This window comes from Bufo bufo, chromosome 7 (genome assembly GCF_905171765.1).
Source record: "Bufo bufo chromosome 7, aBufBuf1.1, whole genome shotgun sequence".
NCBI lineage: Eukaryota > Metazoa > Chordata > Amphibia > Anura > Bufonidae > Bufo > Bufo bufo.
In genome coordinates this window covers 26,383,885-26,399,289 of record NC_053395.1, presented here as the reverse complement: position 1 = coordinate 26,399,289, position 15,405 = coordinate 26,383,885, and the positions used below count along the sequence as shown (strand labels likewise).

Genomic DNA, 15,405 nt, shown 5'->3' with positions numbered 1-15,405 from the left:
TGGACCCTAACACTGGTCAAGCAAAGTATGATAATATATAAGTAAGGGGTACAATTAATATCCCTTTTGTATGAGTGGTTGTGCCTGGTATGGCAGCTCGTCCCATTTAGTTGAATAGGTCTGTATGGGACCATCTGCTGTGCCCAGGTAAGCAATGAATGGATGATGGAGAGTTCCTATTTAAAGAAGAACTCCCTCAAAAAATGTTATTCTCTGACCTGCTAGAAAGGTACATGATGTAATCTGTAGTGAATGTAATTTTCTTACCAGTGGCTGTATTTTTGAGTTATAACCTCCCTTCTGATCCTCAGCTGTGTCATGTGACCAGCAATCAGACTCTCCAACTGACACAGCATCTTATGTGTGGACAGGAAGTCAGTTTCTCTATGTATTCCAATGGCAGCCTCACTCTCAGTCTTATAGGAATGAATAGAGAAGTAACTGACTTCCTGTCCTGTGTCAGTTGCAGATCAGAGAGTTGGTCACATGACATCACTTTCTAGCAGGTCAGAGAATGAACATTTTTGCGGGAGTTCTACTTTAAATGGATTCTCCTGGTGCCAAGGTGAATGGTCGGAAGCCCCATCATTCCTAAAGATAAATGTCCGGGAGAACACTTTTAAAGAGTCACTTTACTTTCACATAATTTAATTTAATTTAATAGAATATGGTGTAGCTCACACATTTCTAAATCACTTCATTTAAAAAATCTGCCTGCATCCTACTGAAGAAAATCTGTAAAGTCAAGGCCACTAGGGGTCTCACTTTCACCTGAGTTGCAGTCCACTGCCTATGGTGAGGCAAGATCCGTACCTCTTAACGGAGACTTAGACGATGGCTGAGAGGAAGTCGGGCCGTGTCAGAGCTAGATGAGCCTGATAAAACAACTGCTGCTACACTCCTTCAGAATTCAAAAAAATCCCACCTGCCTTTCTGTAAGTGGAACTTATCCCTCCTGTTCTGTGAGCTCTGGAGCTGAAAACAAACATAGTGGGAAGTAAGGGAAAGGATGTCTCAGCAGAACAGTACTGGCAGAAGGGAGACACCTTCTGCTTCTGAGTGAAATGCATCTAGCTGTGCAGCTGAAAAAGGGAATAATATTGCTGGAAAAAAAAACATTAGGGAAGCCCAAATATAGCTTCTCCCTCAGTTATTATTGAACACAGAAGCACAGCCATTATGCAAACTTTTTTTTTTTAACTCAGGTACACTTTAAACCATAAGTCAGTCACTGATGTTGTGAAAGTTGGTGTAGGCCACCGAATGTCGCCCAAGTCTGCTTGCACAGTAAATCAAATAATCAGCCCAGAATGTTTGCTATTATTTATTATAATTAGTTATATAACCAAAAAATATTGGAATGTTGTCTTGGAGCTCAACCAGGAATCTCTCCTACTCATCTCTGTTCAGTATCTGCTTTGTAATTCCCATGGAGATGGATGTACGTTCCAAGTCTATCTGACAATCCATAGACGATCGTTAGAATCCATTGCTCGGGCCATGAAGTCCTTCATTGTCTGTGACGTTCCATGCATCAAATTACTTAAGCTCTATTAGGACTAATAGAAACACTTACGATCCCTGACGGTCTCGGATTTCATTTCGTTGTGCACTCCAACAAAAAAACTTCTCTCTGGAGACCTTCACAAAATTGCTGACGCGCAGTCTAGTTCTCTGATTGGCCCGTCATGTCTTCATCAACAGTGTACCCATCAGTGCTACCCCCACACTTGTCAAAACGGCACTTTAAAACCCCCTCAAATATTGCGTGGGGGAGATCACCTAGCATCACATTTCTAAACACATGGTTTTATGTTTTTCTTTTTTTTTTTCTTGGCTTAAGAAAATTAATTTAATTTTGAATATTGACAGCACCGACGTGCAACGTGTCATAAGGTTCTGAACGCTTGTATCATTGTGTATTGTTGTACTGCTTAGATACATAATAGTATATTCTAGACAGGCACGACACACTCCCTCACGCAGTGTCATCCACCGCCACTCGTCTATAACTCGTACAATCATTAGGCGGATATTTTATTGTCCTGTTTACGCCTCAATTTAGGGGAAAAAATTGGTTTTGGTGTGAAACCCTTATACCCTTGTCTGTGCAATCCCCCAAAACAACATAAATTACGCACAACTATCTATGACATTGCACTTTCTCGTTAGTTTGGGGGGTTCTCTTGAAGAACAAGCTCTGCCCTTTAAAACTTAGACTTCCCCTTCGAAAGAATTTCATGGTATATGTATAAGGTACCTTCAAAACATAGTTTCTTAAAAAAAAAAATCCTACATCATCCTAAGGACACAAACACTTATATAACATAGGCAGACTTCCCAACGTCCTACAGGCCAGGAGTTACAACGTACGGGTCGTCATATAAGCTCCTTAGACTCCAGCATCGTTGTAACTGTCCATACAGGAAGTAACATTCTTTTTTTTTTTTGAATCAAATCGTTTTTATTAAACAATAAATACATATTATAACATAATACAATATGTTGACTTTTTCTTTCTTTAAATTATCCACGATGCAGATTCAGTGAACAACAATACTCATAAGTATATCACCACTCAGTATTATCATGAATCCATACACTACATATACCTTTGCTAAAACATATTATGGGCAAAAAAAATTACCAGAAACTTGACCTTTCCAAACTCCCTCCCCCCCTTACCCTACCCTAACCCCCCAACCCTAACATTGGTCTTGACCATCACATGACTATATAACCACGTGGGTATGAGATAACCATTCAGTCCACATTTTTTCAAACTTCTGAGGGCACCCTCTCTTCACAAACACCCCTTTTTCGAGTACCAGCATGTCATGCACCTTCCGTTCAAACTCACTCAGTGTAGGCGGACTCCCCTGGATCCACCTCATAGCGATCAGTTTCCTGGCCACATATAGCAATCTCCCCGCAGCTACCCTAACCGGTTCATTTCCTCCAATTTCAGACACATACCCCAGAATACACACCTTAGGATCTTTTTGAATTCTTAATGTCAATTTACTATTAATCATCTCTACAACTTCCTCCCAATAATTAGCAACTACTGGACAAGACCACAACATATGTAACAAGTCTGCACCATCTTCCATACACTTTGGGCACTTGTCATCACCTCTTACTCCTATCTTTTTCAGGAACACCGGTGTTTTGTACACTCTGTGTATAGTAAATAGTTGGGACAGTTTGCCCTGTTCACTTAGAGACACCTTGGGGACTGCTTCTAAAATATCTTCCCACATATCCTTAGACATATCCCCCACGTCAGCCTCCCACTTTTTCATTCTTGAAAGCGGATATCCCTCTAAGAATTTTTCCATTAGAAGAGCGTACACCTGTGATATTAACCCTCTTTTTCCCCCTCCCGACGGAAGAACAAGCTTATGGACCACCTCCATTTGAGCTATCACACATCCCTTCCGCATCGTGACCCCAAGGGCATGTCTTATTTGAAGATATTTATAAAACCACTCCTTGGGGATATTAAATTCCTGCTGCAGGCTTTGAAATGACTTACATGTCTTGTCCTTAATTAATTGTCCAATTCTCGTCACTCCATAAGTTTCCCAGTTCCTAAGTCCTGGTATGGCCAATAGTTCTGGCAACAAGTGGTTCTTTCCAATAGGTGAAAGTTCACTAATACCTCCCACTCCTCTTAGCAGCTTCACTTTTGCCCAAACTTTTTTCATGAGTTCAATCAGAGGAAGTTTTTCCCTCCCTGCATGCATTCCTAAACCTTCCAGAATGCCCATGAGGTCACGACTGCCCAGCCAATGCTGCAATATCTGCCCAGTCATATCCGGTGCTTGTAGATCAATCCATCCCTTAAAATGCTGACATTGGGAAGCCAAAAAATAAATCCATGCGTTAGGGACAGCTAAGCCCCCTTCCGACTTAGAATACTGCAATGTCTCCAGTTTGATCCTAGCCTGTCCATACTTCCAAGTAAGATCTCTAAATATAGAGTGAATTTTCTTAAATCTATCCAGAGGGATCCAAACTGGAGCATTATTCAGTATATATAACAGTTGGGGCATCATAACCATTTTTAAAAGGTTAACTCTACCTACCACCGAAAGAAAGAGCCTACACCATGACCTCACTTTAAGCCTAAAAGTAGCTAGCAAAGGGGATAGATTTAGTTCTTCAAAATCCGCTAGTCTCGGTGTTATATGTAATCCCAGATATTTAAATTTATCCACCCAGGGCACCAAACTATCTACTTGTCTGCCTACCAGGGCCTGCCCGTCAATTGGCATCAAAGAGGATTTCTGCCAGTTTATCCGTAGTCCGGAAAAGCTACCAAATCTGTCAATCAATGCCATGGCCGTATCCAGGGACGCACCAGTATCGCCCAAGAAAAGTAGGGTATCATCAGCGTACATAGCCACTTTATTATGCAGTTCACCATATCTAAACCCCTCTATACTTGTAGATAAGCGAATATGCGCCGCCAACGGCTCTATTGCAAGAGCAAACAATAAGGGCGACAGTGGGCATCCCTGTCTGGAACCCCTGGCGAGGGGAAAACAGTCTGATAATCCTCCATTAGCTCTAATTCTCGCCTTAGGGCTAGAATACAGAACCTGTACCCACTGAATGAACCGTTCACCAAAGCCCATAATTCTCAGGACCCCCCACAAATACCTCCATTCCACACTATCAAACGCCTTAGCGGCATCAAGCGCAAGCAAGGCCCTGTCACCACCATTGTCCGCCGGAATATTTAAGCTAGTGTACAGCCTACGAAGGTTAATAGCCGTTGATTTTCCTGGCATAAATCCCGTCTGATCCGGATGTACTATGGTCAGAATTACCTTGGACAGCCTGTTCGCCAACACCTTCGCCAGTAGCTTAACATCAGCCGTGAGAAGTGAAATTGGCCTGTAGGAATCCGGTATTTTAGGATCCTTCCCAGGCTTAGGCAAAACCACAATTATAGCTTCCTGCATCGAATGTGGTAACGAACCTGCCTCCAATGAGTGCTCAAACACCTTAAGTAATTCAGGGAGTAATATCCCCTGTAGTTTTTTGTATATCTCTACTGGGAGACCATCAGCTCCAGGGGCCTTACCACTTGCCATGTCCCCAAGTGCAGCTTCCAGTTCCTCTAGTGTAATCGGCTCCTCTAGCCTCTCTCTATCTTCTTCTGACAGCACCGATAACTGCGCCTCCTCTAGGAAATCCTTCAGGGCCTCATCAGAACTAGATCCAGTGGAAGTATATAGAGATACATAGAAGCTTTTTAAAATTCCTAATATTCCTTTTGTGTCCTGACAACTGTTCCCCCTGTCATCTCTCAACTCCTGAATACAAGAGGAGCCTCTCTGAGCCTGCGAGACCACTGACAACAAATGACCCACCTTCTCTCCTTCCTCAAAAGATCTCTGACGGTAAAAGCTTCTCTTTCTATCTGCGGCCTGTACCAGATGACATCTCAGCTGCTCCTGAGCAACCTCCAGCGCCTCACTACTAACCATGGTGGGGGATCTACTAAACTCTCTCTCAGCCTCGGACACTAGTACATGCGCCTTGACATCCGCCTCTCTGGTCCTGGATTTATGTTTGTTGATTTCTTTCATCAGAACTCCCCTCAGAAATGCTTTCATGGCGTCCCATACACCTGGTATCGAAGCCGACCCTGTATTGATATCAAAAAATTCCTTAATTTCCATAGAAATCCCAGATAGGTCACCCAACACATTCAACCAATGAGGATTACACTTCCACAGCCTCGGTCCCTGTCTGAGCACCCCCAGGCACAAGTCAATCTGCACCAGAGAATGGTCAGACAACGACCGAGGATGATAAACAACATCCCTAACTAGTGGTAGCATTATGTCGTTAACAAGGGCCAGATCTATACGCGATAGTGAATGGTGCGTGGCGGATCTACATGAATATTCACGCTTATCCGGGTTACGCCGTCTCCATACATCTTGCACTCCTACCTCACCCAAAATATTCCTGAGAGCCGCACTCCCCGGTGAACCACCTGCTCCCTCCACCCGGCATCTATCTAGGGAGTCATTCATCGTGCAATTAAAGTCCCCAACCAACAGCCACGGCAGCCCAGGGAAGTCCGCCACAAAGCCCATGATCTCTCTTATTAATGGGGAAGCAAACGGTGGAGGCACATACACAGACACCAGCACCAGCTGTATTCCATCCACCTTACACACCACACACACATACCTGCCCTCAGCGTCCACACACTCCTGCATATGTTCATACCTGATACTCCTATGCACAATCATACTTACACCTCTAGAATGAGAGGAATGAGTTGAATGTAACGCATGGATCACCCAATTTTTATTCATCCAGTGTAAATTTTCTCCTGTCAAATGCGTTTCCTGAAGACAACATATAGCCGGCTGAAACCGCCCCAGATACTGAAAAATACACTGTCTTTTCCGTGCTTCAGCCATCCCTCTCACATTCCAGCTTAAGATTCTAATCGCCTGTGACATGGTAAAATTTTAAACCATATTTGAATCTCACACCCCATTCAGATAACACTCGCTCATAGTTCAAGACCCTAACCTTCCCCCCCAACCTTTTCCCTACCCCCCCACCCCCCTCCCTCCCTCTCATACTCAGGTTACTGTAGCTGGGGAAACCTTTCCCTTTCTTATCCACTTCCCACATTAAAACAAGGCAATCCGAGAGCAACATGCCCTTCAACCTACAATAAGCATAACAATTTATAACACTTTTCCTCAGGTAGAGAATCCTCCCCACAACTGAGAAATACATTTTACTATCATTACCGCCTGCTCCCTCCTCAGGAACTACCATTTGGTAGCATTACATAATACACTCCCTAACTGGTGCAACATTTAAAGCAATCCTAGAGTGTAAATGCATATATAACTTAAACATAAGAAACGTATATCTGCCTCCTTCAAGTGTCCAGGGCCCCACTTCTCAATTGTCGCTCGTGGACGTCCAGCCACTGCGTCGCCTCCTCCGGATCTTCAAAAAATCTGGTGGATCCCAATGCCACCACACGCAGTTTAGCAGGAAACAGCATAGCGTACTGGACTTGTAGAGCTCTCAGCCTTTTCTTTATATCCATAAATCTGCTTCTCCTCCGCTGCACTTCGTTGGAATAATCCGGAAATATGGATACTTTCACCCCATTCAGGACCATCTCCTCATTGTCCCTAGATTGTCGCAGGATAGTGTCCCGGTCTTTAAAATGGAGTATCTTCGCCAGAGGAAGTAACATTCTAAACAGGAAGTGACACGTATTTTGGAATTTTTGTATCCTGCCACCTTGCGGATTGTGGTTTTTCTTAAAGTAACACGTAAAGAGTAAACAGCTCTGTGACCATCTCCGGCTGCCACCCCCATTATTTTTCTTTTTTGGTCACATTTTGTCTTCAGTACAGGCCTCAGACCGGTGTTGTGCGCCTATTGGAAGGGTTGTTGTGTAGGGACTCCTTGTAGTCTTTGGGGATGGAATTGTGAACTTGAAGAAAATTATGCTCCCTTTCAGAATTGAGTAAAGAGCCAACAGTTATCTTGGTAGGGTCTCGGCCGGTTAACGTGTAGAGGGAGATATCGCTGGTAGGAATGGCGTTAAAACTTTTGCCTACGGGGGAAGGATCTCTAGAGCGAGGCTCTGTAGATCGGGAGCTGGAACGCCGGCGGAAACGATACCGGTAGCTTGGTATCCGGGTAAAGGTAGATTTCTTGAAGAAGTCGGAATGGGATTTGGCTCTTATTTGCCGATGCTTTTCGATAAACATGTGTACAGCTAAAACTCCAACCATTTCAGCAATAATGAATGACAGGGCCCCGAAATAAAAGGACCAGCCATAAGAATAGTTGCTCTTCTTGGAGTCACTCTGGCCAGGGTCTCCGGCATTGGCAGAAATATAGACAATTATTCCAATAATGTTGCTCAGGCCTGAAAGAGAAACGCGTCATTAGGGAGATCCAAAAACATTCTGAAAGCGGGTCATATATCCAATGTGCTGTAGAAGCGTATGTGGGGGGGGGGGGTTTCTTTTTTAACTATCAGGCTCCTCATGCCTCTCAGTGTAGTCATATACTGAGCCTATGGCCTCAAAAGTACAGCTGTGTGCATTATTGCCTATGGCATAGTGCACAAAACAAACTATATTGCAGGCCACCTACTTCCATGTATCTTGGGCCACACGTTTTTATATAGCGGTATGTATCCCTATTGAAATGCATTAGTACTGTATTCAGGATCCATGTGATATAGAGTCCAATTATGTCTGTACCCATGAGGTCTAAAGGCTCTATTAGACAGCGGGATTCTGCCGGCAATTGTCGGGAAGGAAGCGTTCCTTCCCGGCAATCGCCTGCTCGCTAGCAGAGAAGAATACGGCTTTTACATGCAGTGATCTCCTCCACAGCATGAGGAGGAGCGATCGTTATACCATCGCTCGTCCCCATCCTGCCCAATAGTTTGCCGGCAGTAGATCGTGATTAGACACCATGATCTGCCGCCGGCAAACGATAATTTTTAAACCTGTCAAGAGATTTGGATTACCCGATGAATGAGTGTTTGCTTGTTCATTGGATATTTGGCGGCAGTATTACACTGCCAGATCATCGCTAACAATACGAACGCTCATTAGCGATGATTGGCCCGACAGTCGCCTGGTGTAATACAGGCTTAAGAATGAGAAGCAGTGCAAAAATATATGTACACATCCATTGACAGAAAGCTCCTCCTAGTGGTGGCTGTAGGCAGTACTATTTTAATATTTAAAGGGGTTGTCCAAAATTTTAAATAATCATGACCTATCTTCAGGGTAGGAGGAGGCTTAACTTCTGACTCCCCTGCCAATCAGCTGTTGGAAGAGGCCGAGGTGTTGCAGTAAGCAATGCGACCTTATCCAGGACCTGTGACATCAATTCCATAAGTGAATGGCACTGAACTGTAGTATCAAGCACAGCCACTGTACAATGTATGGCGCTGTGCTTGGTTTACTATGAAGAGGGCACAGGACTTGTCTAAACAGCTGATCAGCGGGGGTGCCGGGGGTCCGACCCCCACAGATCTGATGTTGTAGACCTATCTTGAGATTAAATCATCAATAAGCCCTGGACAACCCTTTAACTCTGTTGCTATGTAGGGGATTTGGAGCTCTCCAACAGATGGAGATCCGACTGACATTCATATACTTATGAATTAATCAGCACAAAAAAATAGATGAAATCCTATATAGGAACTCTGTTAGTATTCAGGGTGAACTCACCTGCAGAGACAAAGAAGATCCCTGCGCTGAGAATGACATTGTGCTTGTTTTTGTAAAACTCACTGGCCGCAACACAGAGACCCCCGAAGAATAGAAGGCCGACACTGAGGATAGGGAAGATACTGGAAGCCCTCACCGCACCTGAGGAGACAGAGCAGAGCGTGCAATATTAGAAATTATTCCTAAATCTAGAGGTATGGTTTCAGTGCGAAATCTAGAACAAGACCCCCATGTGACATTTATAATACTGGTTCCTTCTTAAAGGGGTTCTCCAGGAATTTAAGAAATGAAAATACTCAAATATTATTTTATAGTAAATATATTCACAAATACCTTTCATTACTTAGAATGGCTTGTTTTGTCTAGGGAGCAATCATTAGGAGAAATAAAATGGCCGCCGTCCTATCAGTACACACGAAACCTGTCCTAATCACACAGGAGGACAGGTTACTTCACCACAATGAGCCATAGAGCTGCCTCATCCTCCTCTCTGCTCTGCTCGTCGGGGATCATGATCCTGAATACAGGTGAATCTCTGTGGGAATGGAGATGATGAGGAGACATGAGAGGAGGTGAGATGTGGCTAATGAGCAGCAGCTCTTGTATGAAGTCTCCATTACCGCAGTCTGTCCTGTCCGTCCTCTCTGTACTTCATGTCTCCTCAGGAACTAAATTCCCCAGAGATTCAGCTAAAGTTCTTATCACCTGTATTCAGGATCATAATCCCTGACAAGTAAAGCAGAGAGGAGGCTGAGGCAGCTCTTTACCTCAGTGTTGTAAAGTAACTTGTCCTCATGTGTGATCAGGACAGGTTTTGTGTGTACTAATAGGACAGCGGCCATTTTGTTTCCCCTGATGACTGCTCCCCAGACAAAATGAGCCATTATAAATAATGAAAGGTATTTGAGAATATATTTATAGTAAAGTAATATTTAAATATTTTCATTTTCTTAATTCCCGGAGAATCCATTTAAGGGTCCATTCACACCTCTGTAGTTCTGGGTCTGTATCCTTTCCGCAATTTTGCGTAACGGGTGCGGACCCATTCATTTCAATGGGGCCGCAAAAGAAGCCGACAGGACACCGTGTGCTGTCCGCATCCGTAATTCCGTTCCGTGGCCCATCAAAAAAGATAGACCATGTCCTATTCTTGCCTGCAATCAGGGACAAGAATAGGCATTTCTATCATATGGCCGGACATGTGCGGTCCGCAAAACGCTTATGGACGTGTAAATGGACCCGAAGTTGTAGAAAAGCCTGAAGGCTCCTGGACCCGGGGGCAACAGCTTCCTGTCCACCACCTGTAGCTACTATATATCTATCTATCATCTATCTATCTATTTATCTCATATCTATCTATCTACATAGTGATTATTACAGACAGTGTTGGCAATTGCCCTTTAATTGTTCTTCATGTCGCTGTGACTTTATCTACAAACCAGCAGACTCTGGTGAGATTTCGGCGTTCACCTGGGTGACACGGATAAGAGCCCTGTCCCTTTGATTAGTCTTCTCCAGCTGTGAATGTGCTACCTGCCGGCGGTCTGTTCTTGCAGCTTTTTTCCCCACTGTAACAATTGTGTATCTGCTTCTGTGCTATCTCTAATGCGAGAGAACAGGTTCAGAGTTCCCAGGGTATAAAAAGACACAAAGACAAATAGACGTCTGTCTCTCAATAAATGAATCGCTATCTAGCCGGGCCGAGAAATGCCCGGGGCCTCCAGATTGCAAGAAGCGGAGTATCGTTATTTCTACAGATTCCCAGCGAGCATCTTGTTCCTGGGGCACCAGATTGGCTCCTTTGACATGGATGTCACTATTGACCGTTCAGGGGCTGAGCTCTGCAGCAACGGGTCTGTTCTGTAGGGAGGATTGATCTGTCTGTCTGTGTACGGTATCCTCGACCGCTATATTAATTACATATGTCTCAAGTGGGCTGCCATGTGGTCATAATGCGACCACGGCTGTAGGTAAAGGAGCAGTAAACCACTGGTATATATAGGGGCATAGCTAGTGGGGGCAGGGCTTAGTGCCACTCTGCCTTGGCAAGGGTATTTAGATAGGGGTGGGGTAGTATATGGAATCTTTACCTTGGGTGAATTTAGGCTTAGCCAGCGGTAAACTGGCCATAGACCCTACATTGAAATTTCCAGGTGGGCCAATGTCCAGGGGGCCGCCTGTGTACATAATGATCTGGTGCCCACAGCATTAATTAATGTAGGAGCATCAGGTACATATGTCCCTGGCCAGGACCCACAGGTGCCCTCCTGAATTTACCTTTCACTATCCTCAGGACAGTGATACAGTTGAATACTGCGATGCAGGTGGACATATTTTATGCCGCATTGTGGTATTTGGTTCTGCGGGGATGGTATTTTGTGCTGCACTGTGGTAACTGGTTCTGCTGGGGCAGTATTTTGTGCTGCACTGTGGTACCTGGTTCTGCTGGTCAGTATTTTCTGCTGCACTGTGGTATCTGGTTTTGCTGGGGCGGTATTTTGTGCTGCACTGTGGTATTTGGTTCTGCCGGTCAGTATTTTGTGCTGCACTGTGGTATTTGGTTCTGCCAGGCGGTATTTTGTGCTGCACTGTGGTATCTGGTTCTGCTGGGGCGGTATTTTGTGCTGCACTGTGGTATCTGGTTCTGCCGGTCAGTATTTTGTACTGCACTGTGGTATCTGGTTCTGCTGGGGCAGTATTTTGTGCTGCACTGTGGTATCTGGTTCTGCGGGGACAGTATTTTGTGCTGCACTGCAGTATTTGTTTCTGCGGGGACCGTATTTTGTGCTGCACTGTGGTATTTGGTTCTGCGGGGACAGTATTTTGTGCTGCACTGTGGTATTTGGCTCTGCTGGGGCAGTATTTGTGCTGCACTGTGGTATTTGGCTCTGCTGGGGCAGTATTTGTGCTGCACTGTGGTATTTGGCTCTGCCTGGGCAGTATTTGTGCTGCAATGGGGTATTTGGCTCTGCTGGGGTAGTATTTTGTGCTGCAATGTGGTATCTGGTTCTGCGGGGACAGTATTTTGTGCTGCACTGTGGTACTGCTGGCCTCACCTACCTCTGTGTCCCTGCCCGCTTGTGTTGCTCCACCTTCTCTCAAGCTGGATCCTATTACAACATGGGGCCACTTTTATGTTTTTTTTCCAGGACCACTTTAAGTTCCCAGTCTGCCCCTGGGTCTAGCTATGCATGTAGTATCTCTTTTGGAATGAATCAGTAGATCTGTATTAATACAGTTACCGTATTGCAGGGGCAAATGCATGTTTTTTTGTTTTATTTTTAAAGTGCATTTGTGCCCAAATCAGAGATAACAGATTTTCTCCACCTTAGGCCTCATGCACACGACCGTTGTTTTATTCCGTGTCCGTTGTTCCGTTTTTCGTGATTTTCTGCGGACCCATTGACTTTCAATGGGTCCGTTGAAAACTCTGCTAAGTCACCGTTTGTCATCCGCGTCCGTGATCCATGGTTCCAGTCCGTCAAAAAAATATAACCTGTCCTATTTTTTTCACGGAAAACGGTTTGCGGACCCATTCAAGTCAATGGGACCGTGAAAAAACGCGGATGCACACAAGATTGTCATCCGCGTCCGTTTTTTTCCTACCATTTGCATGGCAAACTTGACTTAGACTTTTTTATACTTTCCTTCATGTCTGGTGATCCTCCAAAAATAAAGGAAGACACACGGAAGCAAAAACGGAAACGGATCACGGAACAACGGAACCCCATTTTGCAGAACGGAACACAACAACGGTCGTGTGCATGAGGCCTTATTCTCACCTTTCCAATTTTCTACATGTATTACATCACACAGTTTCCCTAAGATGGTTGAGTGGTTAGTGATAATAATGGTGTACTTATTAGGGATCGACCAATATTGATTTTTTTTAGAGCCGATACCGATACCCTGTGAACTTTCAGGCCGATAGCCGATAACTTATACCGATATTCTGTGCATTTTTATTTTTGAAAAAAAATAAATTGTGTTACAGCGTTCACCACATAGGAGATTTATATTTTTTATATTTTAATAGTTTGGACTTTTCGGACGTGGCAATATGTGATATGTTTATTTATTGTTTATATATTTTAAATGTAAAATTGGGAAAGGGGGTGATTTACGGTATACCTAATATTTTGGTGTGTTTATTTTTTTTTTATTTTTTTTTATTTTTTTACTTTTTATTTAATAACTATTTCCCCCCTTAGGGGTAGAACCTGGGATCTTTTAATCCCTTGTCCTATTCACCCTAATAGAGCTCTATTAGGGTGAATAGGACTTCACACTCTCCCTACTGCTCTGTACACACAGCAGCAGGGAGATTACCATGGCAGCCATGGCTTCAGTAGCGTCCTGGCTGCCATGGTAACCGATTGGAGCCCCAGGATTACACTGCTGGGGCTCCGATGAGAAGCTTCCACTGCCACCAATGAAGAGGAGAGGAGGGCACACTGTGGCCACTGCCACCAATGATTTTAAAATGAGGGGGGGCGCACTGCGCCACCAATGATTTTAATACTGAGGGGTGGGGGGAAAGGGCGCATTATCGGCGTTATTGGCAAGGTTGGATGCCGATAACTTTGAAAGTCATGAATATCGGCCGATTATATCGGTAACTCCAATAATCGGTCGATCCCTAGTTCTTATCCTGGTCTAGTGTGAATTAATGGTTAATACCATCCGCGTGGTCTAGGGTGATGAAGGGGCTAATACTGATGTTCATTATCCTTAAAGGGTTATACCCATCTCAGACATTGATGGTATATCGCTAGGATATAACATCAATGTCAGATAGGTGCGTGTCCCACCTCTCCAGAAGGGGTCCCCTGAAGTAAAGGTTAGTACACAGTACATGCGCAGCATGCTGTGCATTTAGTGCTATGGGAGTTCTGAAAATAACAGTGGAAGCGCATTTGGCTATCTTTGGAAGTTCCATAGCGGGGAATGGAGAGTGCACGGCGCATGCACAGCCACCTACTTATTCACCGCTATACGGCATATGCTGGAAATAGCCAAACCAGTGCTTGGTTATTTGTAGAACTCCCATAGTGGTGAATGGAGGGTGGCCACGATTGCGCTGTGCACATCGCTTCACTACAGGGGGTTCATTTAGGGGTTCATTTAGGAGATGGGTGGGACCCGCACCTGTCTGACATTGACACGATATCCTAGCGATATGCCATCCCTGTCTGAGATGGGAATAATGAAGGAGTTCACTGTTTCCTACCAAACTGCTCATTTGATGGGGTGGGGTGGGGTGGTGGTCAGTCCAGAACTCATTCTACATTTACACGTGTTGCTCTAAGGTGGTTCCTAACTTTATATTTACCCCCTTCTATCTTGTACATTATCACATGATGTTTTCATGTACTGTTATCAGCCATTTTAGAGAGGTTGACTGGATTTGGATAGTATTAGGATAAAAGCAGACATCATGGGTGGCTTAAACCGGTGGGTGAATGAAGAATTTCATAGGCCTGGTCTTTTCCATAGCTCCTGCGATTTTAGTCTTGGATATGTCTCCCCCACCTCTCAACAGCCTGTAGTCCACCCTTCCCTTTCTGCAGGCTCTAGGTAAATATTTAGTAACCTCCTCAGTCCTTAGAAAACCTATGTAGTGTACCATAGTGTATAAGAGGAAGGGAGGAGGGGGATGCAGCTGCAGTTTGACTTAGACTAGGAAGAAACTGCCCATTGAACCAATATAGTAAGGAAAAATGAACCAAGAGTTCATATATGTGATGACCAGTGGCATCTGATGCCACGTGATAGTCACCCAACCCTCGATAAGTATGTGTTGTATGCAAGCCCACCCAAAGACTGGTTCTCCTTGTAAATATATTTGGGACTGGCTCCCCCCACCCTCCTCCACCACCTTCTTGCATTCTCTGCCCCTCTTCTGTCAGAAGAGAAATTGCTGAGGATGTGTTAGTTGACTGTGAATAGCCCGGGCTGCCTTGTATTGTGGTTGAAGATCATTCGAGGTAAAGTCCTTACGTAGTAAATACTCTGCAGTGTCCTGCTCGTAATCTGCATCCTCCGGAAAATGATCAATTTTCTTGCACATTCCTCTGAAGGCTCCTGCGGGAGAGAGATAACTCGTTACACAAAAGCAATGACTGTGCCAAAAAGTATTGGG

General features: G+C 44.5%; 1 protein-coding gene across 1 annotated transcript in view; it reads right to left on the bottom strand.

The window, feature by feature from the left end:
• Nucleotides 1-7,421: 7,421 nt before the first annotated feature.
• Nucleotides 7,422-15,405, bottom strand: part of CACNG3 (calcium voltage-gated channel auxiliary subunit gamma 3) — a 77,916-nt gene continuing 69,932 nt past the window's right edge. The window contains exons 2-4 of the mRNA XM_040441951.1: nucleotides 15,264-15,347; nucleotides 9,264-9,404; nucleotides 7,422-7,939 (exon numbers count right to left, since the gene is read on the bottom strand). Coding sequence (XP_040297885.1) covers nucleotides 7,422-7,939; nucleotides 9,264-9,404; nucleotides 15,264-15,347 — 743 coding nt within the window. The remainder of the gene's footprint in view (nucleotides 7,940-9,263; nucleotides 9,405-15,263; nucleotides 15,348-15,405) is intronic.